The 24,766-nt window shown below is 40.5% G+C and overlaps 1 protein-coding gene across 1 annotated transcript; it reads left to right on the forward strand.

Moving 5' to 3' along the window:
- Positions 1 to 19,537: 19,537 nt before the first annotated feature.
- LOC117610880 (uncharacterized) lies at positions 19,538 to 20,424 on the forward strand. The gene is made up of 3 exons (XM_034338717.2): positions 19,538 to 19,836; positions 19,907 to 20,053; positions 20,209 to 20,424. Exons 1-3 carry the CDS (start codon positions 19,822 to 19,824, stop codon positions 20,362 to 20,364), a joined length of 318 nt encoding a protein of 105 aa, XP_034194608.1. The 5' UTR covers positions 19,538 to 19,821; the 3' UTR covers positions 20,365 to 20,424.
- Positions 20,425 to 24,766: the final 4,342 nt, after the last annotated feature.

The following is a 24,766-nucleotide window of genomic DNA, read 5'->3' on the forward strand; positions in this document are numbered from 1 at the left end:
TTATTCGGAAATTCGCGATATTTTCTCTGCGGTAAAGTCCTCCGCGTAGCGAGGCAGAGTGCCGTGCGAGTTAAAATAATCGGTATTCTGAATAAGGACTCACAGACGCGCACGTAAAATCTTCCTTCTACCTAAATTTTCTATCTTTTCTTTCCGATTTTAAATCGTTTGCTCGCGTAGTTCTTCGTACTAACTTCACCCCGCGTAATTATATTCGTTGTAATCGTAATTAATCGTAAATCGTTATTCGTTTGTCTCTCGTCGACGTACTCGTCCGTAATAATCCGTTTCTCGCCGCGACAAGTGCAGTGATCGACGATCTTACCGTTTCTTTGGTGTTCCAGATCATCGAGCGATTACACCAAAACTAGCAAGCGAATTACCTTGTATTTTATTGTACACCGTAACGGTAAGTCGTTTCAGTTACATTTTTCGATCACGACGTTTATTCAATTGGCAAAACGGGCGATCTGGTCCAGCCCTTCAAGGTTACGAGAATTCCTCAGGTCAGATCGTTCCACCGTACGAGGTATTGATATCATCCAATATTAAATACTATTTTCGGTTATTACAATTTCGCAATTCCAGTCTCTTTCCATCATCCGAAGGGCACCTTAGTCCAGCTCTTTCAAGAGTTACGAGAATTTCTCAGGCTGGGGTGCACCGCAGGCGGAAACCGCCAATCGTATAGTTAAATTCGGAGAGCGAAATTGTTATAATCATTTTTACGCGCCCGGTAATATACTCGTCGGTTTCAAATGTGATATCAGAGTGTTTTATATTCATATATATATATATATATACCTTGTTAACTAATCTTAAGCATCTTTACATTTGTTCACATTTTTGCAGAACTGGTAATTTTCAATTTAATCAAATTTCTAAATTATTGAACTCATAATTTTGGCAATTATCTGATTTTCATTCACGATTAAACCAGTTTCATTCAGTTAAACAGTTTCCTTTTATTTCGAACACACCTCATACGTTTCAGTTAAAACACGCCTACCAACATACCCAGATTCAAGGAGGGTCCCGTACGGGACCAAGCGCTGAACGAACCCAACGAAAGGCTAATAATTATAATCTTTTAATATCTTATCAATTTTGTCTTTCGTCTTTTAAATTGTCGAGAGCGTTAATACGCTCGAGACTGGTGGCAGCGATACCAACCATCGCGCTAAAATAGGGAAGCAGGAATTGGGGGTTGAATTCCAACCAATTAATTGAAATTTAACTACCTAAAATTCTCTCTTTCCTTTTTGCGTTGCGCGCCGTTGCTCGCGCGCAACGTAACAAATTAAAAAGATATTAAATTGATTTTTATTAAAAATTATATATTTAAATATAAATTAAAGTTGTTTTAAATTAGAAAATAAAGAATTATATATTTAATATATATAATATATGTATATATATATATATAATCTTAATGTTTTTTAATTTTTTATTAAAATTATTTTAAATTTTATAATTGAAAAAGGATAATAATTAAGTAATTTGATTTTAAGTTATATATTTAAATAAAAATTAAATTTTAAAATAAGGAAATAAAGGATTATATATTTTAAATATATAATCCAAACGTTCTTTAATTTTTGTTTATTAAAATTAAATTTTTTATTTAATAATTAAAGAGGGAATAATTAAATAATTTGATTTTATTAATAAATTGATTAAAATAAAAAATTAAAATTATTTAAAAATGAAATAAAGGATTATAATATAATATATATATTATAATCTTAATATTTTTTAAATTAATTATATATTTTATAAAAATTAAATTTTTAATTTAATAATAAAGAATAATAAATTAAATAATTTAATTTTTATAAATTATATATTGATAAAAATTAAAGATGAGAATAAAATTATATATATATATATAAAATAAATGTAAATAAATTTAAATTATAAATTTCTAATTTTAAAAAATATTTTTAAATTTGCAATTTAATGTTTTAAATAAACTATAGAAATTTTTTAAACTATAGAAATATTTTTAATTAATCAATATAAATTCTTTCCCATAAACTAATATATTTATTATATATTATTATTATTATTATTATTATTAACCTAGTTGAGGCTCGCCGGGCACTCAGTCCTTGGGGACCATTGTACCCGGGCCGTTAGGCAGCCTCTTTACTGGCTGTACCTTGGCAGCTGGGCTTCTGTAGCAAAGTTTAGAAGCACCGGCACCAGGCCATCCGAGATGCTTAATGATGAGAGTTCCAAGGTCCCCAGGATTGATCCTCTTAGGGCCCTTAGTTCTCTGCATCTTAGAAGTGTGTGAAGAGGTGTTTCGTCCTCTTCCTCACACCTCGGGCATAATGTCTCTTCTGTGAGTCTCATGCGTGCGAGGTGTTTCCTCGTGTACCAGTGTCCTGTCACTAGGCCCACGAGCATGCGCAGTCGCGCCCTGTCCAGGTGAATTAGGGTGTCACCCAGCTTCTGTGACGGTCCCTCAAAAAGGGCCCTCGCGTGTCTCATGCCATTAGCGTTATTCCAGAGCCTGGTGAATTCCTGGTTTAACCAGTCCTTAGCCAGGCCTTTCAACGCATAGGTTGAGACACCAATGGGGTACTCATGGCATGGCTGGGAGCTTGTCGCCCCCTGTCGTGCCAATTCGTTAGCCCTCTCGTTACCTGGGATGCCAGCGTGACCTGGTACCCATAGCAGCTTGACTCTGTTGTTCAGAGATAGCTGTCTCAAAGTCAGTATACAGTCCTTGACTAGCTTAGACCCTACCTCCACTTTATGGATGGCTCCAAGCGCAGCAATACTGTCACTGCAAATGTAGATGTGTTTGCCCGAATGGTCTTTTTCCAAGTTATATTTGGCGCAGGCCCATATGGCAAACACTTCTGCTTGGAAGACCGTAACGTGGTGGCCCAGTTTATAGGTCATTTCAACCTTTGGGCTCTCCCCCGCTATCCCGGCTCCGGTGCCAGACCCGGTCTTGGAGCCGTCTGTAAACCAGACTAGCCCCCCCGGAGTCAGGATGCCGCTAGGGTCCTCTAGCCATTTCTCCCTTTCTGGGATAATCACGTCATATTCCCGTCTGAAGAGGTACACCGTCTTGCAGCGGTCACCACCGTGGGCCAGAATTAGCTCCGATCCCCGATCCCTTAGGATCTCGGTGTGCCCGCCGCTCGCCGAGCACCATTCTTCAGCTTGGTATAGGCGGATGGCCGCTCTCCAAGCCGTTGCCATTACTGTTAAGTGGGGTGGCTTGATGTCGAGCAGCGCACCCAGAGCCATAGTGGGCGTAGTGGGAAGCGCACCTGTTATCCCCAGCAACGCTAATCGGTATATTCTTTCTATTGTCCTTCTGTGTGCTCCCCTCTTCATGGAGGTCCACCACACAATTGAGGCGTATGTTATAATTGGTTCAAGGATGGCCTGGTATATCCACCTGACCATCCTTGGTTTGAGTCCCCATGTGGGGCTAAACAGCCTGCGGCAGGCCCAGTAGGTGCTGATTGCTTTCTGGGTCTGTCTGTTTACGTGGTTCTTCCAGGTGAGTTTTTTATCTAGTGTGACACCAAGATATTTTACCTCATCTGTAAGTTGTAGTTGCGTCCCAAAGAGATGAGGAGCCTTAAAATAGAATCTTCTTCTCCTTGTGAATAGGACCAACTCCGTTTTGCTCGGGTTTGCCGAGAGCGAGTGTGATCGACACCAGGATTCCACAAGTGTGATAGCCTTTTGCAACCTCCTCGCTAATTCCAACGGGTGTCTGCCTCTGACCGTGATCGTAAGGTCGTCGGCATACCCCTGAACCGCAAATCCTTCTGTGGTGAGTATACGTATGAGTTCATCAACCACGAGGGTCCACAGCAGGGGGGACAGGACTCCTCCCTGTGGGCAGCCCCTCGCAACGTCGGCCCTCACCGTCTCCTCTCCCAGGCTTGCTGTGACTGTTCTATTCGTCAGCATATTGTGGATCCATCTTACGACGGAATCCTTAATATTGTATCTCACCGCGGCTTCCTGTATAGCATCGTGGGGGGTGTTATCAAACGCCCCCTCGATGTCGAGGAAGACGCAGAGAGCAGATTCACCGTTCGACAGAGCATCTTCGATGGAACCTACCAGGTTGTGAAGTGCCGTCTCGGTGGATTTGCCATTTTGGTAGGCGTGTTGTGAGGGGTGCAGCGGTTTGCTGGCCAGAACCTCATCTCTGATGTACCTATCAACCAGCCTCTCCAGCGTTTTGAGCAAGAAAGAGGTGAGGCTGATGGGTCTGTACGACTTAGCAAGGTCATAGTTGTCCTTCCCTGGCTTCGGGATGAACACTACCTTCCAAGATACTCCAGTATCTCCAGGCTTTGGACACGTGGCCCTTCGCTAGGCAGGATTTGAAGATCTGGCCCAGGCGCCTGTACAGGTCCTCCCCGCCCTCTTGTAGGAGTGCTGGGAAGATCCCGTCAGTTCCTGGGCTCTTGAATCTTTTGAAGGAGCCGATGGCCCACCTCACCCTGTCCGTGTTAATCACCTTTTCAGCTATTCCCCAGTCTGCTGGAGCGGGGTCGGTGCGCGCCGTATCATTACGGCGCTGCTCCCGATCCTCTGCTACTGAGCCCGGGAAGTGTGTCTGAATGAGGTGCTCTAATGTTTCCTTGTGGTTGTTCGTTAGCCCTCCGTTTGGGAGTCTAAGACAATCCAACTTCGGTGAGGGGCCTATCGTGAAGACCTTCCTTAACCTGGCAACTACAGGTAGTGCTTCGGTTTCTTTGCAGAAGGTCTTCCAGGCCGTCCTCTTGCTACTTCTTATCAACTTTTTGTAAGCTTGCTGGGACTTTTTGTATTTGTCCCAAGCTGGCTCCGTATTTGCCTTCATGGCTTTGTTCAGTAGTTTACGGGTAACTTTCCTGGCTTGGTCCAATTTCTTGTTCCACCAGGGGACCCTCTTACTACTGTTTCTGATTCTGACTGGGCAGGCTGCTTCATAGGCTTGAGTGATGGCGGAGCTCAGATGCTCCACCGCTTGCTCAATTTCTCCTATGGTCCTGGGACGCTGACAGTTCCCCTTCAGCCTCCCTTCTAGGCCCTCTTTATAGAGTGCCCAGTTGGTGGTCTTTGGGTTCCTGTAAGCCTCCCCAGTACCACCGTCCCTGTCACCTGTTAATTCGAAGGTAATAAGGCGGTGGTCCGAGAGTGTGTTCTCGTCCCGTACCTGCCAGTGTTTTACGACCTGTGTCACCTTGGCGGAGCCCAGGGTCATATCAATCACCTCCTGTCTGCGGGAGGTAACAAATGTGGGTGAGGAGCCTTTGTTGAGGATCTCCAGGCCCGTGGTGGCGAGGTACTCCAGCAAAGCTGTGCCTCTGCCGTTGATGTTTGTGCTGCCCCATACGGTGTGATGCGAGTTAGCGTCGCAACCGATCACCAGGTGCAGACCGTTGACAGCACAGTGATCTATCAGAGCCCTGAGTTCCCTCGTAGGTGGAGGTTCCTCGGAGTCATACGGCAGGTACGCCGAGCACACCACCAGCTCTGACGTATTCCCACCGAGGTTAAGTTTAACCTTAACCGCTGAAAGATCAGCTGTACAGAATTCGTTAAGTTTCAGGGCCGCTATCTTCTTCTTGACAAAGATGCAGGCCCTAGGCCTTGTGGATGTGGTGTCATAATATAGTGAGCCACACCCCGTGTTAAGCCCTCCTACACGTTCCTTGTGAATCCAAGGTTCTTGTACGAGGGCTATATCTGTCTGCCCCATCGCTAGGCGGCGCAGAAGAATGTCTGTTGCCGCCTTGCAATGTTGCAAATTGATCTGCGAGAACCTAGTACCATCTGACACCTTGTTGGTGTCAGACGTGGTTCGGTCTCGCTTGGTAGGAGTAGGCGTGTTATGTTCCCCGCCGGGGCCCATTACGCCTACTTGTGAGGGCGGCTCCCAATAATAAATATACATTTATTTAATTTTAATTATTAATTAATAAATATTTTATTTAATATAATATATAAATAAATCTATTTTATTAATTTAAAAATTTAATTTAATATAAATTTATTAATATCAAATGCTATTGATAGATAATCGATATACATGGGCACCTCCGTTATCGACGGTTACAGATGTTATCGACAGCTAATTTTGGCTGGTTGCGTTTTTTTTGTTTTGCGGCGCTTCACGAGATCGTTCGTCCCTTTACGTTTTCAGTTGCCAAGACGTGTGCGTCGCGAGAAGAGATGTACTTACATTAAACGTTATATATATAAAGTTACAGATTACTAAATTAATCAATATAACCCAACAGCTATCAAATAGTTGATTAGAATATAAATAGAAAAGCAATTATTTATATATAATTATATATTTTTATAGAATAATTAAATTTAAATATATATATTTATAAATTTTTTTAGAAAAAAATATAATTAATAATTTATAAATTAATAAATAATATTAATAAATATTTAATAATATATAAATTATTTATATTATATTTATATATAAGGATTTTATAAAATATAAAATTATATATAAAAATATTAATTTATATATTGATTATTAATATATATTTATATATATATATAATATATATTTATATTATATATAATTATTTATAAATTTATATACAAGGATTTAATAATATAAAAAATTATATTAATAAATAGTAATTTATAAATTTATTATAAATATATATTTATTTATAAATTAATATTTAATTTTTATAATATATATACATTTATTAATTTTATAGGAGTTCCGCTGTGGTAACGGGCGTAGAAGGACGTGTGTCGAGTCAGACGGAGCAATAGAGTTGTAAAGGAGATAGAAAAGTGGGGGAGAAAGGTGCAAGGGTTATAGAAAAGGGGAACGGTTAAAGAAGGGAAGGAGGGACAGAGTTGGAGAAAAGCAAAGCAGTGAAAATAAGAAGAAAATAGAAGACAAGTGGGCCCAAAGGTGTGAGGTTAGGTCCGCAAAGCGGCAGAAAGAGCGCGAAGCCGGGAGTTGCAAGCGACACCTGGGAGGAGGAGACGGAGTTCTTGCACAGAGGAAGCCCCGGCAGGTAAAGAAGAGCAGGATGTTCGAGAAGAGAGAAACATGGCGGACAAGGTGGAGGAAGCAAAGGAGAAGAAAGAAAATGGGGGAAGGCAAAGAAGACATGGGGAGAGGGGACAAAGGGACCAAAAGGGGAAGGCCGACCAACGTGGAGGCGCTGAAAAAAGAAAAGAGCCAGAGTATGGGAAACATGACAAGTATAGAAGAAATATGGAAAAGAAAAAGAGATACGGAGGCCGAAGAAGAAGGAGAGAGAGGGAGTGGGGGAAGATACAGCCCGCAAGCAGAGAGATGGATGTTCAGAGGAAGCAGCCTAGTGGAGAGGTCGCCGGAAAAGAAAAAAGAGAGAATGGAAGACGGGGAAGGGCTGGGGGAAATAAAGAGGATGATTAGAGAATTGGGAGAAGATTTGAGTAAGAAAATAGACATAAGTGCAAAGAACCAGGGGAAGGAGATAAGGGAGGAGATAGCGGGAGTAAAAAAGGAAATAGAAAAAGAAATAGGAAACCTAAAAGAAGAAATTAAAAAAAGAGAGGACAAATGGATAGCGCAAAAGAGAGAATTACAGGAGAAAATGGAGCTATTAAAGAAAAAGGTAGAGGAGCTAGAAAGGGGGGAAAAAGAAAAGGTCAAATGGAGTAAAATAGAAGAGAAAATACAAAGTATGGAGCAGGGAATAAGAGAGAAAAGAAAGACGAAGAATGAGGACGAGGCAATAAAAGAAAAACTGAGAGAGTTAGAGAGCAAGTGGGAGCGAAAGGAAAAGGAAGAAAAGAGGAGAAATATAATAATCAGAGGACTGAAAGCGAAAAGAGAAGAGACGAGGGAGAAGACAGAAGAGATAATGGAAACAATTGGAGTGAGGGATGCGATAGAGGAGGTGAAAGTAGTAGGGGTGGCGGAAGGGGGAAAAGAAGTGAACATGGTGCAAGTAAAACTTAAGTCTATGGAAATAAAGAGAGAAGTGATGACGAAGAAGAAAGCGCTGAGGGGGAAAGACGAAAGAATAGAGGAGGACCTGACATGGAAAGAGAGGCGGTTGCAATGGAAGGTAAGGAGGATAGCGAAAGAAGAAAGAGAAAAAGGAAGAAGTGTTTGGGTGGACTATGGGAGATTAAGAATAGACGGAAAATGGTGGTGGTGGGACGAGGAGAGAGAGACACTGAAGGACTAGGGAGGGAAAGAGTGGCACGAAAAACAGAAAGATACGAGTGGGTCGGGGGAAGAAAAGTGAGGGACAAAGGGGAAGGAGTGGAAGGGCAAGAAGAAGGGGAAGAAAGAAACAGATGGTGGAGAAGAAGGAGGAAGGGGGAGAAAGAGAAAGAGGAAAAACAGAAGAAGAAGAAAAAGGGGAAAGCAGGAGAGGGGACAGGAGAGGAGAAAGAAGAGAGCGAAAAGGATAAGGGCACCGGGAGCGAGGAAGAAAAGGAAGGGTGGGAAATAGGGTTCTGGAACTGCGCCGGGGTAAGAAACAAGGATGAGGACTTCTGGAGAACGATTACGCAATCGGACGTAATAGTGCTAATGGAGACGTGGCTGGAGCAGAAAGGGTGGGAGAAGATAGTGGGAAGGTTACCAAAAGCGTATAGGTGGGAAGCACAAATGGCAGAAAGAAAAAACAAGAAAGGAAGGGCAATGGGAGGAATGCTGATGGGGGTGAAGGAGGCCCTAATGGAGAAGGAAGGGAAGATAATAAAAGAAGAGGAAAAGGGGGGAATGATGACGGCGGAATTTACGAAGGGAGAAGAGAAGTGGAGAATAGTGGGGGTGTATGTGAACGCGGACATAAAAGAAAAAATGAGGGAACTCAGGACAAGGATGGAGGACATAAGAGATGAAAGAATAACAATTATAGGAGGGGACTTCAACGCGAGGACGGGGGAGGATGGCGGGTGGGGAGAGCGGAGGGAGGGGGAAGAAGAAGAGGGTAAAAGAAAATCGAAGGATAAAAAATGCAATACGGAAGGGAGGGCGATGCTGGAGGCCCTAAGGGGAACGGGGTGGGAGATACTGAATGGGAACATCAGCGGGGACGAGGAGGGAGAATACACTTATACGGGAGCAAGAGGGAACACAGTGATAGATTATGTGCTGGCGGAGGAAGAGGGAAAGAGAAGGATTAAAAGGATGGAGATAGGGGATAGGATAGATTCGGACCACCATCCAATGATACTGAAATTAGAAGGGGGGAGAGTGGGGAAGGAAGAAGGCAGGGAAGGAAAAAAACCAAATGCAAGAGGGGATTGGTCAGAACAAGGAAGAGAAAGGTTTAAAAAGGGAATTAGGTGGAGGGAGGGGAGGAGGGGACAAATAGAAGAGGATATGGAAGGAATGGCAGAAGAATTCAGAAAAGCTCTGAAAAGAGGAGGGGAGGAAAATGAAAAACGTAGGAGGAAAGGATGGTGGGATGAAGAGTGCAGGGGGAGGAAGAAAGAAGTGAGAAAAGTACTAAGAGAATGGAGGAAGGGAAGAGTAGGGGGGGAGAGATATAGGGAGGAGAAAAGGGAATACAACAGACTATGCAAAGACAAGAAGGAAAAAGCAAATGAGAAATTCGAGAGGGAAGTAGAAGAGGCAAGGACAGAAAGTGACGTATGGAGAATAATAAACAAGGAGAGAAAGGGAAGAAGGAGGATAATAACCAGAATAAAAGAAGAGGAGTGGAGGAAGCACTTCGTAAAACTACTGGGGGGATCAGAGGGAAAAGTAGTGCTGGGGGGAGGGAAAGAGAGAGAAGGAGACAAGGAAACGGACATAAGCAAGGAAGAAATAAGGAAAGTGGTGGCGAAGCTGAAGGATGGGAAGGCGTCAGGGGGCGATGAAATACCCAACGAGGTCTGGAAATACGGAGGGGAAGAGGTAACGAACTGGGCATGGGAGGTATGCAATAGAATATGGAGAGGGGAGGGATGGCCGGAGGGGTGGAAGGAAGGGATAATAGCGCCCATAAAGAAAAAAGGGGATGGGACAAGGGCAGCGGACTACAGGGGGGTGACGCTAATGCCCACCCTCTATAAGATATATGCAGCGGTACTGACGGAAAGGCTGCGAGAGGAAGTGGAAGAAAAGGGAATGATACCGGCAAATCAGACAGGCTTCAGAAGAGGAATGGGAACAATTGATAATATCTATGTGCTAAATTACCTGGTAAATAGACAGATAAAGAGGACAAAGGGAAAAGTAATAGCATTTTTCATAGATTTGAGAGCAGCCTTCGACTCAGTGGATAGGGGAGTGTTGTTGGAGACGCTAAAGCAAAGAGGGGTAAGAGAAGGGCTAAGGAGTAGGATAAAAGAGATACTAAGAGAGACGAGAAGCAGGATAAGAACAAGTGAGGGGTTAACAGAACCATTCTGGACAGCGAGAGGGGTAAGACAAGGATGCCCGCTAAGCCCGCTGCTGTACAACCTATTGACAGCAGATATGGAGGAGAAGATGGGTAAGGGTGGGGGAGGTGGGATAAAGGTGGGAGGGAGGAAAATCTACACACTGGCCTACGCAGATGATGTGGTGGTACTAGCGGAGGAGGAAGAGGATATGAAGGTATTGCTAGGAAGACTAGAAAGATACCTGGATGAGAAGAGGCTAGAGCTGAACCAGGACAAATCAAAAATAATGAGGTTTAGAAAAGGAGCAGAAAGATGGAAAAAGACGAACTGGTGGTGGAAAGGGAAGAAAATAGAGGAGGTAAACCAGTTTAAATACCTAGGATATATGTTTAAAAGAAACGGAGGGAGTGAATTGCAGATAAAAGACAGGATCAACAAGGCAGGGATAGTGATGAGACAGGTATGTGGGAAAAACTGGAAGAGAAGAATATGGTTATGGGACAAGTTAGTATGGACGGTTCTATCATACGGAGCAGAGGTGTGGGGATGGAGGGAATGGAGAGAAGTAGAGGGAATGCACGAGAGAGCCCTAAGGTGGACGCTAGGCGTGGACTGGTGCACACCAGGATACCTGCTGAGAGAAGAGCTACAAAGATGGAAAATGAGAATAAGAACGGGAAGGTTGGCATGGGGGTATGAGAGGAAACTGTGGGAAGGAAGAGGGGGGGAGCTGGTCAGGATCTGTTGGGAACAGATAATAAGGGGTGAAACAGAGAGGGGAGAGAAAAGCAAATGGGAGGAGGAAAGAGAGAAGTTTTTCGAGGAAAGGGGAGGGGGAACAGGGAGGCTAGAAGAAAAAAGGAGCAGCGGCGAAATGGGATACGAAGAGTTTGAGGAGAGAGATAAACAGATGCAGGAAGAAGAGAGAAGGGAAAAGATAGTGGACTCAAAGTACAACAGATGGTACAAAGTCATAAAGGAGCCGGGGATACCGAAATACCTAGAGAAAGGGTGGAGGGAGGAAAGGTGGAGAAGAGTGGCCAGATTCAGGCTAGGAAATGAAGTGAAAAAGGCAAAATACTGGGAAAAGGAAGAAAAAAGGAAGTGCAGGATATGTGGATGGGAGGAAGAAACTTGGGAACACATTTGGGAAAGATACGCCGCAGATGAAAAAAGAACGGGGGGATGGCAAGAGAAGGCACGGAAGATGCTAGGGGGAGATGGGGAAGGAGAGGAATGGATGAAAGAGATACAGAAATGCAGGGGAGAAGAGGAGGGGGGAACATAGAGTAAGAGTAGGAAGAGCAGCGACAGAGGGCGCCACAGAAGAGACACGCCACGAGGCAAGAGAAAGGTTAGTGAGCACATGCACGGACAAGGCGTTATTAGGATTGAGAGAAGGGACGCAAGAGAGAAAAAGTGATAAAAAAGCAAAATGGAAATTCTAGAAAAAGGAAAGAAAGAAGCGAAATGGAGAATATAATTGAAATGGGAAAAGAAATAAGGAGACTGAGAGAGGAGATAGAAAACCTGAGAGAAGAATTGAGGAGTTGGAGGTTAGAAGAGAAAAGAACAAAGGAAAAGGAAAAAGACAGGCGAGCCAAAGAAAGGGAGGATGATGAAGAAGAAGCAGCAGGGGAAAAGACAGACGGGAAGAAAAAAGAAAATGAGGAGCAGGACAACAAAGAAAAAGGAAACAGGGAAGGAAGGAGGGTAAAGAACATAAAAGAAGAAGAGCAAGAAGAGCCAGAGAAGGAGATAGAAGAAAAGGGGGAAAGCAGAAAAGTCACAGAAGAAGGAGCGAAGGCAACTAAAGAAAGGGGAGGAGGATGGGGCACAAACATGATGACAAAGGAAATAGAAGAAAGAAGAGAGAGATGGATAAGAGAAGAAGAAAGAAGGAAAAGTATAAGAAGAGGAAAAAGCCTAGTATGGAAAGGTGTAGAGGGAGGGAGCCTAGAGGAGAGGCTAAAACACATTAAAATAATATTAGAAAAAGAATTAGGGGAAAGAGTGTCAATAAAAAGTGCAACGGAAAGAGAAGGAGAAGGGGGAAGGATAATAGTAATCACGGAGTTGGGGGATGAAGATAATAGAAAAGAGATGGTGTGGATGAGAAATGGGGTATGGGAAAGATGGAGGGTGGAAGTAGGCGAAGACCTAAGCAAGGAAAAAAGGAGGTTGATAAAAGAAAAAGCAAAAAAAGAAAGGGAGGCAGGCAGAAACGTGATGTACAATAGTAGAAGAATTTGGGTGGAGGGAGCAGAACTAAAATGGAATGAGGATGAAAGAAGATGGCAAAGGATAACACTGAGGGAAAGGCTGGAAAGGGCAACGAAGTAGAAGAAGATCAGAGAGGAAGAAGGGAAGAGGGAGAAGAAAGACAAGGAAACCAGGGAAGAAGACCAAAGGAAGAAAAGACAAAGATAGAAGGGAGAGAAGAGAAAAAAGACTGAAGAGAAGGGAAGAAAACAAAAACAAAGGGGAGAGAGACTGATTATAGTAGGTTAAATGAGGCGCAAGCAACGTGGTTAGGGAGGTAGAAGGGAGGGCAAAAAGCAAAAAATTTTTATATTGTATAGGAGTTAGAAGGGATAGAGGTCTGACTATGGGAGCAGTTGAGAGTTTGAGTTGTATTTTATAACAATAGGAAAATAGGGTTATTTTATAGGGCTCCGCATAGTGTACCCTCATGGAGATTTTGATATTGATTTGGTTTTTTCGTACATAAGTATTATTATCAGCAGTATTATTATTATTATTATGGTTCCATTGAAGCAGTGAAGAAAGACTGTAAGAAGTTTTATATTTTATGTTATACCTTTTGTTATATTCTGTGCTATGTAGGTTATTTTATTATTATATATTATTATATTATATTATATAATCTAGTGTAAGGAAACTGTATAATTAATTTTAAGGGCCATTTGGTGCGTAGGAAATAAGAGAAGGTATAGGGAAAAGAGGGAGGGGTAAGGGAAATCAGCGGAGCAACGGCAAGTGTAAAAGGAGACAAGGAAAAGAATTGTGACAGGTTGGGGAACGCTCCTGGAAAAAGGGCCTTTGTATCCCGAAAGGGCACGAATAAAATTCATTCAATATTAATTTTATATAATTATTTATTTAACTTTATTTTAAATAATAAATATACATTTATTTAATTTTAATTATTAATTAATAAATATTTTATTTAATATAATATATAAATAAATCTATTTTATTAATTTAAAAATTTAATTTAATATAAATTTATTAATATCAAATGCTATCAAATAGTTGATTAGAATATAAATAGAAAAGCAATTATTTATATATAATTATATATTTTTATAGAATAATTAAATTTAAATATATATATTTATAAATTTTTTTAGAAAAAAATATAATTAATTCTAATTTGACACCACAAACAGCTACGCGAATATAGTCAGAAGTATGGCATAGTTGCCGCAACGTATTAAGACTTCTGTCACGCTGTTGCCACATCTGTTACAATTGCAACAGGCTCGAGCCGATTTTGATTCCTGCCAGACATAGAAAAGAATAGGGCGCTCGAGAGAAAAAGAGGTTCGAGAATGAAACAATACATGTACTAATGTGTGCAACCATCAAACTTTTTTATTCATATTTATAATCATGTTTTTTTCATCAATTAAATTACTTGAAATGGTATGCCAGAAAAATGAATTATAAAACTTGCACCATATACAGTGAAAACTCGATAAATGTACATAATTATTGCCGGTCCACTCCGCAACTGTTATGGAATAGGAGAATCATTTTTCAAATTTGATTGCCTAGTCAGTAAACACTGATTAGAAAGAGTCAGTAGCTAAAGACGAAAGAGGGACTAAAACCGGGATTTATTGCCTTCATTTAAATGCCCCGTGTCAATGTGACCATACTAATGCACAGAATAAAGTTTTTTATTTTGTACTTTTTGTTAATAAAAATTTCACTATCATGTGGAGAAGATTTTTCTGATTAAAATGAAGCTAAACACAATATAAATCGGTCAACATTTAATGTCACATTTAGACAGGTACAATTATATTAAAATTCATTATTATAATTCAAATGAAAAAGATTTCAATAACACGTGGCTGGAGTGGCTGTCATGGGAATCGACGATGTAGACGGCGCACAGTGGGACAAAACTGCTTTTGGCGATCAAAATTCTGTAACTTCGGTTCTATTGGAAATATTTTAATGAAATTTTGGGAAGTTTTTGCCTACATTATAATACTTGAGTTGTATTAATATAAATCATATTGAACTACAGGGTGTCAAGATATTCACGTATAAACTGTAACGTGTTCAATATCCTTCACTTGTTAGACATAGTTTATGTTAATTTAACAAAAGTTTAACTTAAAACTGTTAATAACTATAATGAAAACGGATATAATAATTAAAAAATGACAAGACATGTGTTATTATAATATATTCATTTATATTTATTATGATCTATACCAAATCATTCGTGAAAATAGTTTCGATAATTATGAAAATTTATTATAGCATATTGCAAGGCCGAAATAAAGTTTTAGATGACGAATATACACGTTGAATGCAGTTAACTGGATAATAATCGTATCTGGTGCTGCTTTTCCATCATCGTGCGCTGCGGCCAAGATGGGTGTAATTTATTTCAATCGCCATTTTTTTGAGCAGTGGCAGGTTGGGGCAGCCGTTTTTTTCTGATTCTGATAGAGGAAGGTTCACTCTTTACTACAGTAGTAATCACACCCTGCACAAATGTGCACATTTTTTTAAAATCAAACGCAAAGTGGAGATTTTAGTTAAATGTATTTCGTTTCAATCAGATCCTATTATTTAAAAAGTTGTTAACATTTTAACTTATTTTATGCATTGAATAGAATCTATACTAATCTAGTAAACTTTGTAATTCATTAGAATTTTATCTTTCCGAGTAAAAGTTATTAGAATCGTACATTGAAGTTACGGATAATATCATCAGCGTTTCGTTTTGACAAATTTCTACTGACTTTGAGTGCGAACCACGGCAAAACGAAAGCAAATATGAAAAAACGGATTACACCACGTTAAACTACAGTTTATTCTCTATCGATGTATGTAAATAGTTTTTCAATTTTCGAATACACGAAAATCGACTTTTGATCGCCGAAAGCCGTTTTGTCCTACTGTGCGGCGCGGAGAAAGAAGAGGCATTTTTTATATTTATTGATTATATTTCAATCAATAAATATTGTATATTATAGATCAATTTACATGTCTTTATTTTTCATTCCTTTCCTGAAATTATTAATGCCATATAGTTTTTATTCCTATAAGTCTTATAGTCGCGTACGTTATGTGTATTACAGAGTCTCATCGAATCTGTCGTAGCGTGTGACTATATTTACGCCGATCGGCCCTACGTTGTTTCATTCATGATACTCCTTCTCTCTCTCTCGCGCTGTCCTTTTCTATGTCCGCCAGGAATCAAAATCTCGCTCGGCTCGAGCAAATTCATTTTGCTAGATGGTCACAGATGCGGCAACACCGCGATAGAACTCTCAAATGATGTGATTTGGCAACTATGCCACCTCACTTTCGTTTCTTATTCTGCATAATGCCGTTAGATGTCACACCGTCAAATGTCGAATTTCTCAATTATGTGTTTTCACGATTGCCCGATTCTTTCCAATGGCGCTTACATCGATTCGGAGGAGGCCTCGAAGGAGTCTGTGCCCTTAAGCGTTGCGTCGGATCATATCAATCCGCAGACTAGTCACCTACCATTACGCCTACTCCGCACGTAACAATAGGAATGAAAACTGCAGGACATTAATAATTTCCAGAAGGGAATAAGAAAAAAATTATTTCAGTTGAAAAAATAAATTTTGAGTTCTACGCTTGCTTTGCTCCAAAAACCTCTTCTCGGGATTCCTTTCTTCGAAAATCTGTAACAAATTTTTTAAACAAAACAAAGAAATATAGTATGGCGTCGCGTAACTCACAAGATCGTATGATCCGCGAGAACAATTACTATTTCATGCAATTGTGAACCACCAACAGAATTAGTGGTGCTGCACTTGACAGTGCAGTGCGACGTCGGACAGTAGCAGTATTTTTTATTACTGTCCGCATAAGACCTTTTTTGACTTTACAAAGGTCACTATTTTGAAATGTGTATATCAGCGTCGAGCAAAACGCGAGGTCGTATGATCCGCGAGTACAATTGCTATTTCATGCAATTGTGAACCATCAACACAGTTAGCGGTGCTGCACTTATAGTGCAGTGCGACGCAGGACAGTAGCAGTATTCGTGCTACTTTCTGAGAGAGACCTTTTGCGCTTTTCTAAGCCTGCTCTCTCCTCTGTTATAAATTGAGGCTCCCGAATGGGCATTCCCCTATTGTACCGGCTATCTATTAATTCCGGTAACATGCAAAATAAATAAAATTGAATTAACTTTGGCTCCATATTGTTTTGCCAAAAGTTATCATCTCTATCAACTCTAATACACTTTAACCCTTTTCGGGTCCAAATACAAAATAAGCAATATTTTCTACCTGTGACATGTAATTGTCCTTATACTTGGTAGTAATAATAGTGGTTTCCTGATCAATGCATTTCCATCTGCAAATATTCGCCGAATAACTGCAACACTTTTGATTGCCTCCTCCGGCAATAAATTCTCTGCCGTTTTCGGACATTTAATTTCCACAATGCCCTCTTCGTCTATAAGTCCATCTGGCGAAGCTCCTAAGAACGGAATGGCAGTATCAATAAATAATCCACATTCTTTAATTTCAACACCAATGCACACACTTGGTTGTTTACGCGCATTCCTGTCCATATTGTACTGCAGGTGCACTAATCAGTCGTGGATACACTAACGACTTCACTGAATTTCCACAGAGCGTGCCAATTCGACGACGGCATATTCGTCCAAAATTAGAGGCCGTCAATAATTTGGATTTATAATTCAACCATCTCGGACTTTTCGCTTGACCGATGGTTTCTTCTTCAATGGCATCTCTTCTATTTTGCCAATTCTGTAACATTTCCATATGTTTTTTTTGCTCTAATTCATAAATATTGTTAGCCATATCCGGCTTTTCAGCATTTGGTCCGTAATTGGAATCCTTTTCAGAATGGAATTGTTTCCGCACGTGCTTCGTAATTTTTTTTCCTTTGTGTTTTCAGTGTATTTGTTCCATTTTCTTTCTTCCTTCTATTTTCTATTTTGCGTAAAATAACGGGCGGTTTCTTGTTCATCGCCGTATTCAGACGCGACAACACTTGTTTTCTGTTATACTGTAGGACAGCAGCAGTACATCTTCCCGTGTAAGATCCCCTCTCGCCGAAATTCAATCTTTTTCCTGCTGTATATTTTGCGATGATTCCGTTGAAACTTTCGACGGCATTATTGATGCCGTTATACAGCAAACTCTCAGCATGCGCCAACAGAGGTCGAAGTATTTCTTTGATGTGTTCGTACACTCCCATCTTCACCAATTCGGGAACAATGTTCTTTTCATCTTTTTTACTCGTTCCATAGCAGAAGTATTGTAGTTTTGAACAATCTGCGTGTTCACCAAAAACGTGGCTAGGAACATTGTGTATGTCGGCATACAAATTCTTAATTTTCTCAGCCATTGTTACTTGCTGATTGTATCTGAACTCTGCGGCTTTTACTATGTCCGCACGCATTCGCCGAATGCTGCTTTCAACGATTCTTCTCAATGGACCAGGTGTTCTCATCTTTACAACTTCTATCATTTTTTTGCAAAAGTTTCGCAACAAATGATTCGTGTATTCAATTTTTTTTACACGAATCTGCGTTCTACATGGATCCGCATCTATAATTTTTTTATAAACGCTGCTGTCCCCATCAGCAATCAGTGTTGAATAAATCAGCCCACGTCTTTCTACGCTGGTCTTGAAGCCTTCGACTATAGCGTCACTTTCCATAGCCGTTGATGCTTGGCTTGCGCTTCAATTTTTGAAACAGGTGTGTCTTCGTGGCTCTTCTTTCTTTTTCGCAGCACATCGACAAATCCTGCACACCTTGTTTCTCACGCCGATAAATAAAACTTTCTTCGTATGGTATCCAATTTTAACGCCGGCTCCAGACGCGGAATCGTAGGTTCCAGTTCGGTATGATCGTTTCATCCAGCTTCCATCGGCCATAACGGGGATGTGAGGGATTCCAAATGCAGGAACAATATCGCCTCTTTCAATGGCCACGCGTTTTTCATCCTCTGCCGCTGCTACCATCTCTTCTTCTGCAGCAACAATTAGTGCTTTCACGATTTTATCGTGATGCTTTCTAAATTCTTTTTTCGACATGGAGGGTATGTTCATCGCTGCAAGGAACTCCTCCATTTGGGTATAACTGCCTCCATTCACAATTGTTCCAGCAACTGCACACTGGTATGTTTCCATTTTATTGCTTTTGTCAGGTTCACCGTGGATTTCACCTTTATATTTGCACATATCGCATATTACACTGAGGGTGGTCCTCAGACCCGACCGTTTCATGCCGGTTATTTTCAGGTGTCTAATTCCACAGTCTTCCCTGTTTTTAGCATGGTCACCTATTTTTTGAAATTCGGCAAAGATGTGCTGCATGTCCACGATACTCAAGCCACTGGGTAGACAGAATTGTTCTTCAGGCTCGTTCGTTACAGTTTTCTCTATGATCAATTCTTCATTTTCGGAAGTTGTTCCTTCTATATTTAATCCATCTTCTGTATTGTCCGTTTCTTCAATTTCAAACAATTCTTCCGTCGTTTCTTCTAACATTTCTGTACAATTTGTCGGTTCTGTTTCTTCATCCAATGGCAAGTAAATTTTCTCGGGAGTGTATGTTTGTCCATCGGATGTTGACGGCTCGGAAATATTCTGAAGGGCTAAACGCCGTCTTCTTTCGCGACATGCTCTTTTTTTTGAATATCTTTTCGTACTAATTGGTAATTTTGGCCGACGACTTTTATTTTTTATTAAACACTGATCTTCATACTGATTTCTTATATCTTCAACCATGACAATATTTTCACTATCACTCATTGTCACTATCCCACAACAATATTCACCTCTCACTTCACTTCACACTTTCAAAGCTTTGAAATAAATTCTATGATGTAATCTATTCCTTGCTTCGAATGCAACTATCGTGAAAACTGTCGCGAAGACGTAAAACACAGTACCGAGAAACAGAGGGTACCGCGGTGGGGAGTGTTTCTAAGGACTACGAAAAAAAAAGAACAATGACGTCGATATTTATTATAAAAAAAAAGTTTTGAGGTTGGATTCATTTATAAGATTATAATTTCAGATTGTAAGGAAAAAATATAACATGAAAATAAAAATTCAATCTGTAAAATTAGAAATTAGAAAAGGGTCTATGTTATAAGTCAGTGACCACGGTCCTGATCCCCACCACCATGCCATGCGAGTGCTTTCAGCATCCATGACAAAAGACAGTCGAGCTTCAACATGGCTGAAGACAAGGTGCGTATAATCGGCAAGCAGAATGTTTCATAATATTACGTTCTTTACACAGATATTACTTTCATTACAGATGGATGTAGATAAACAAATCGAAGAAAAGAAAGAAGAAAGAGAAAAGAAAGTAGAAGTTGAGGAGAAAGAAGCAGAAAACAAACAAGAGAACACAAAGAAGGAAGAAGTGCCGAAGCGACAGGAGGAACAATTATCGGCATCAAAAGTAAGTAAAAACGTAATTTTTCTATGTAATACATGTCGCACAATTACATTCACGTGAAACGGAAATCATTTCTACAATAGTAGCAAATGAATTTCCACGATTATTTTTTGTTTTTTAATAATGTCACAATTGTAATAAAATTTATTATATTTCAGATTAAAAAAATGGTAAAAAAAATGATATATGGAGGACGCCGTGGCGGCCGCCACGGAGGAAGAGGTGGGCGATGGGGCGGCCGTCGTGGCGGGAGAGGAGGACGCCGGGGCGGCGGAAGAGGCGGCAATCGCCCTGTGATTTTTAATATTTTTTAATAAATATTTTATATTTTTCATTATTTAATTTATTGCTATAATAAACAATGTAAATTATTACATATCTGCTTATTTCTTTTTCCCTTTGTACCGAATCTTCGGCGAATGTTCGCGATGAACCCGCGGGCGAGAATATTCGCGAAAGTCAAAAGCGATGTTCCGTGCGACAAAACACAGTCCGTCTCGCCAAGCCATCGGTATCGTCAGCTTGTTTTCTCACTCGCACTTGCACGCATTACGCCGTCCGCGCGATCAGCTGTCACCGGCGAACATCGGCCGCTGATTCTTTGTTCTGTATTTATAGACGCGTTTGGGGTTGGTATAACTGTAATGTATAAGTGTACTGTAAGAGTTAGTCAATAAATTAGTTTCAAGTGAAACTGTTGACATTATTAATGTCCTGTAGTTTTCATTATACGTTATGTGTATTATTTCGTTCTTGCTGTCTCTCTTTCGTTCGCGCTGTTCTTTTGTATGCCCGGCAGGAATCAAAATCTCGTCAGTAAATGATAGATACATAAATAGGAATACAAACAGCACATTTATATCGCCTTCTATGTCTTTTCGCATATAGAATATGCTAAATATTAAAAAATGTACAAGTTGTATAATTCATTTATCTGGCATATCTCTGTAATTTCATTGATAAAAAAAGATGATTATACATATGAATAAAAAAGATTTATGGTTGCACACATTAATATATGTATTGTTTTATTCTCGGACTTCTTTCTCGGCTCGAGCCGATTCATTGTGTTGATGGTTACAATTGTAACAGGTGTGAACAGCGTGACAGAAGTCTAATACGTTGCGGCAACTATGCCTTACTTGTGGCTATATTTACGTAGCCGTTTGTGATGGTAAATTAGAATTTACATTTATCGACTGATTTCTGCTTTTATCGACCCTGATGATAACGTGGTCAAATATACCATCAATGCCTCTGACGGAAAATCAGTGAACTATTCTTCCGTCTATTTGACGTCTGATGCGTGCAAATCGTAAATTTCGTTTTACGTCTTCCAGAAGTGATAAATTGTGAAAAGTCGAATTTCAGTGACATTGTGCTAGTTCAAGGAAGGGTGGTCTGGTGTGCTATGGGTGAAAAAACCGTTAAATCGTCCAATATTTGCTAAAATGCAGCCGAACGCAGCATTCGGCAGCCATGTTGTTTGCCTACAACATCGTCTGTCTCAATCTTACAGTGTCGAAAATATCATTTTTCTCAACGTATGGTGTTTATTAGCGTTCAAACGGACCAGACCACCCTGTGGTGAAGTCCACCCGTGGGTGCTGTACCCGCGAAAATTTCATTTGTGCAATTATCGAGACGAAAAACGAAATCTACGAAATCGAGTGTCTCTCTCACGCATGGCATATACATGCATGCTTTCCGTTGATTGTGTGAGCGCACGCATACAGGTCATGGCAGAAGGAGTCTGTGCCCTTAAGTAATCAGAATTTCACCATTCTCCTGTACAGATCGTGTGTAGCAGTTTGTAGCAAACTCAACATGTTTTCGATATTATGTCTAATATACAACCGATCGAAAAATATTAAAAATCCAGGATATTTTGTGCCGTTTTTTATATGTCAAGGGCCATCGAATTGAAATAAATGACCAACAATGAATAGTATAATAAAGGTGATCGCTGTTCATCTATTTCCTTTCTACGATGTACAGGATTGCCTCGAAATAAGCAAGTGGTCTCTGCTTCGAAATAAGCAACTGTTAGGTCTCGAGCCACTTGCTTATTTCGAGGCAATCCTTCGAATTGAAATAAATGACCAACAATGAATAGTATAATAAAGGTGATCGCTGTTCATCTATTTCCTTTCTACGATGTACAGGATTGCCTCGAAATAAGCAAGTGGCTCGAGACCTAACAGTTGCTTATTTCGAAGCAGAGACCACTTGCTTATTTCGAGGCAATCCTGTACATCGTAGAAAGGAAATAGATGAACAGCGATCACCTTTATTATACTATTCATTGTTGGTCATTTATTTCAATTCGATGGCCCTTGACATATAAAAAACGGCACAAAATATCCTGGATTTTTAATATTTTTCGATCGGTTGTATATTAGACATAATATCGAAAACATGTTGAGTTTGCTACAAACTGCTACACACGATCTGTACAGGAGAATGGTGAAATTCTGATTACTTAAGAAAAGCAGTCAGAAAATAAATCTATTGCCAGATTTATTAAAATTTTATTAAACAGATAAGTTAGTATATTCTTTCAGCATAGAACGTGTTATTATGCTGGATTTTCCCGATTCTCCTAAAAGTGTGCGAGGCTGGCAGAACGACACAGCTCGAGCGAGTTCTTGAATGCTGGCGAACGTAGAAAAAGACAAATAGCGAAAGAGAAGGAGGTCCGAGAATTAAAGGGCCCGAGAAAAAACATTTGAGTGAGACAATATTAATTTAACCATAACTTTTTTATTTTTCATTTTTGCTAAATGAAACTTTTACCAATGTAATTGGAAGGTTCTTCTGATCAAAATAAGACCAAACACGACATAATTTGCATTATATTTACTTATTTATTTAAAACCTAATGCAAATATATAAAGTAACTATAATTCAAATTACGTCGTGTTCGATCTTGTTTTAATCGAAAAATTTCATCAATACGCTAGTGGAAGTTTCATTCAAAAGAAAAATCAGTCATTATAAAGCAACGAAGCGTAACTGCAGATTAAGTACACAAAAAAAAGAAGGTTTATACCAAGCTTAACATTTTCTATTGTATTATGGTAATCATTATATAATAATTTTGTTTCCTTGTTGTATTATAGGAAAGTAAAATATGCAATATCGTGTAAGCGTGGACCAGGTGCAACAGTTGCAAGAAACCTGATATGTATATAACAAATTAAATGAGGAATCAAATTGTATCTAATCCATCTCTCATTGTAATGACCATTCAGAGAATAAAATTATAATAGTTGTAAGGAATAAGAAATAAAACTGACAAACCGTTAAAGATTGAAATTTCTTTATATCCTTACAATTTAACCTAACCAATTTTCCTCGTATGTCTTCGAATTTACGTATTGTAATAGTTAGAATAACAGTAATATCTAATTGAAGAAATTACTTCTGTATCACGTACTTTTATCATATGTACGTACATACATATGTATATATATAAAACTTAAATATTAAAAAAAATATCAAAGAAAGATGCAGTTCAACTCCTTTTTTTAACTGCTTTCCAAGTTAATGTATTTCATAGTATTAATGTATCAAAAATGTATTTTTATGTATTAGAAAAACGTTAATGTATTAAGAATCAGAACTGAAACCGTAAATTCGGGATTCGAACTGATTCTCCTGGTTTCTTAATTCAGCCATATTGCCATGCACGAAATTATATTATTTTGTCGATTCGTCGATGCTGCTGCCTCGTGCTTTAGCGGCTTGAGCATCGAGCCGATAACGTAGAAATGACGAGAGCAGCCGAACTCTGCCAAACCCGCAGAGAGCTCACACGGACACGTGGGACAACGCGCTTGTGTTAGATGAAACAACTGCGGTAGGGGAGTCACTGGGACGTCGTGGGACGTCGTGGAGAGGGTAAAGATTTGTCCCACGTCCCACGGTTCTGGCAACACTGGTCCGGACCGGAGCACCAGAGCTCTCGACGCCATGGCTGACCTGGCGAAGAGATCTCTGGCCAACGGGCCGTAGCATCGCACTACGCTACGACCTGGCAGCTCCCATAGGTCCAGCGGCCGTAGGCGCCTAGCCTCGTCAGTCCCGTGGTTGACCCGGGGTGACCAAGCTAGTGCGCGTTCATAATCTCTGCTGGTGCTTCCGCGGGGATTCCGAACGCTAGCTTACTCGGCACCGCAATTTGCCTTTGGCAGCCGATTTCGTTCAGCTTTGTGGCGCTACCCAGGCTGGCCAGGATTGGTCGTCGACTCGTTCGCTGTTCGGTTCTACCTCGGCGTACGAGAAGACGAGCCGCGTGAGGCAAGCGGGCAGCAACTCCACCACAGCGCGATTGAATAAACACCGTCGGCCCAACCGGGCCAATTCTATCCCAACTTTACCTCCTCTTGCATTTGCGTACGTTTGCGTTTGTTTGCGTTCGCACTCCGCTCAGCGCTTGCACTCCGCGCTCCGACATCGCGCCGTTAGCTTGTAAGACCGCGTAGCGACGGCTACGACCTGCGCTAGAATTAAGGCCGCGTATTTTTTGTGACGGACCGGGTTCCGACCGTAGTTCCTAAGTCATGTACAGTAGATTTAAGATTGGCTCCACGCGTCTAACCACCAGATGATATTCTGCTTGTAGCTGCCGAGGCCGGAGAACACCGCCGTCCAGCCAGCCCGGCGGGGGTAACGCCGTGCTGTACAAGTTCCTGAATAAAATACTTCTATTTT

This window comes from Osmia lignaria, chromosome 4 (genome assembly GCF_051020975.1).
Source record: "Osmia lignaria lignaria isolate PbOS001 chromosome 4, iyOsmLign1, whole genome shotgun sequence".
Taxonomy (NCBI): Eukaryota; Metazoa; Arthropoda; class Insecta; order Hymenoptera; family Megachilidae; genus Osmia; species Osmia lignaria.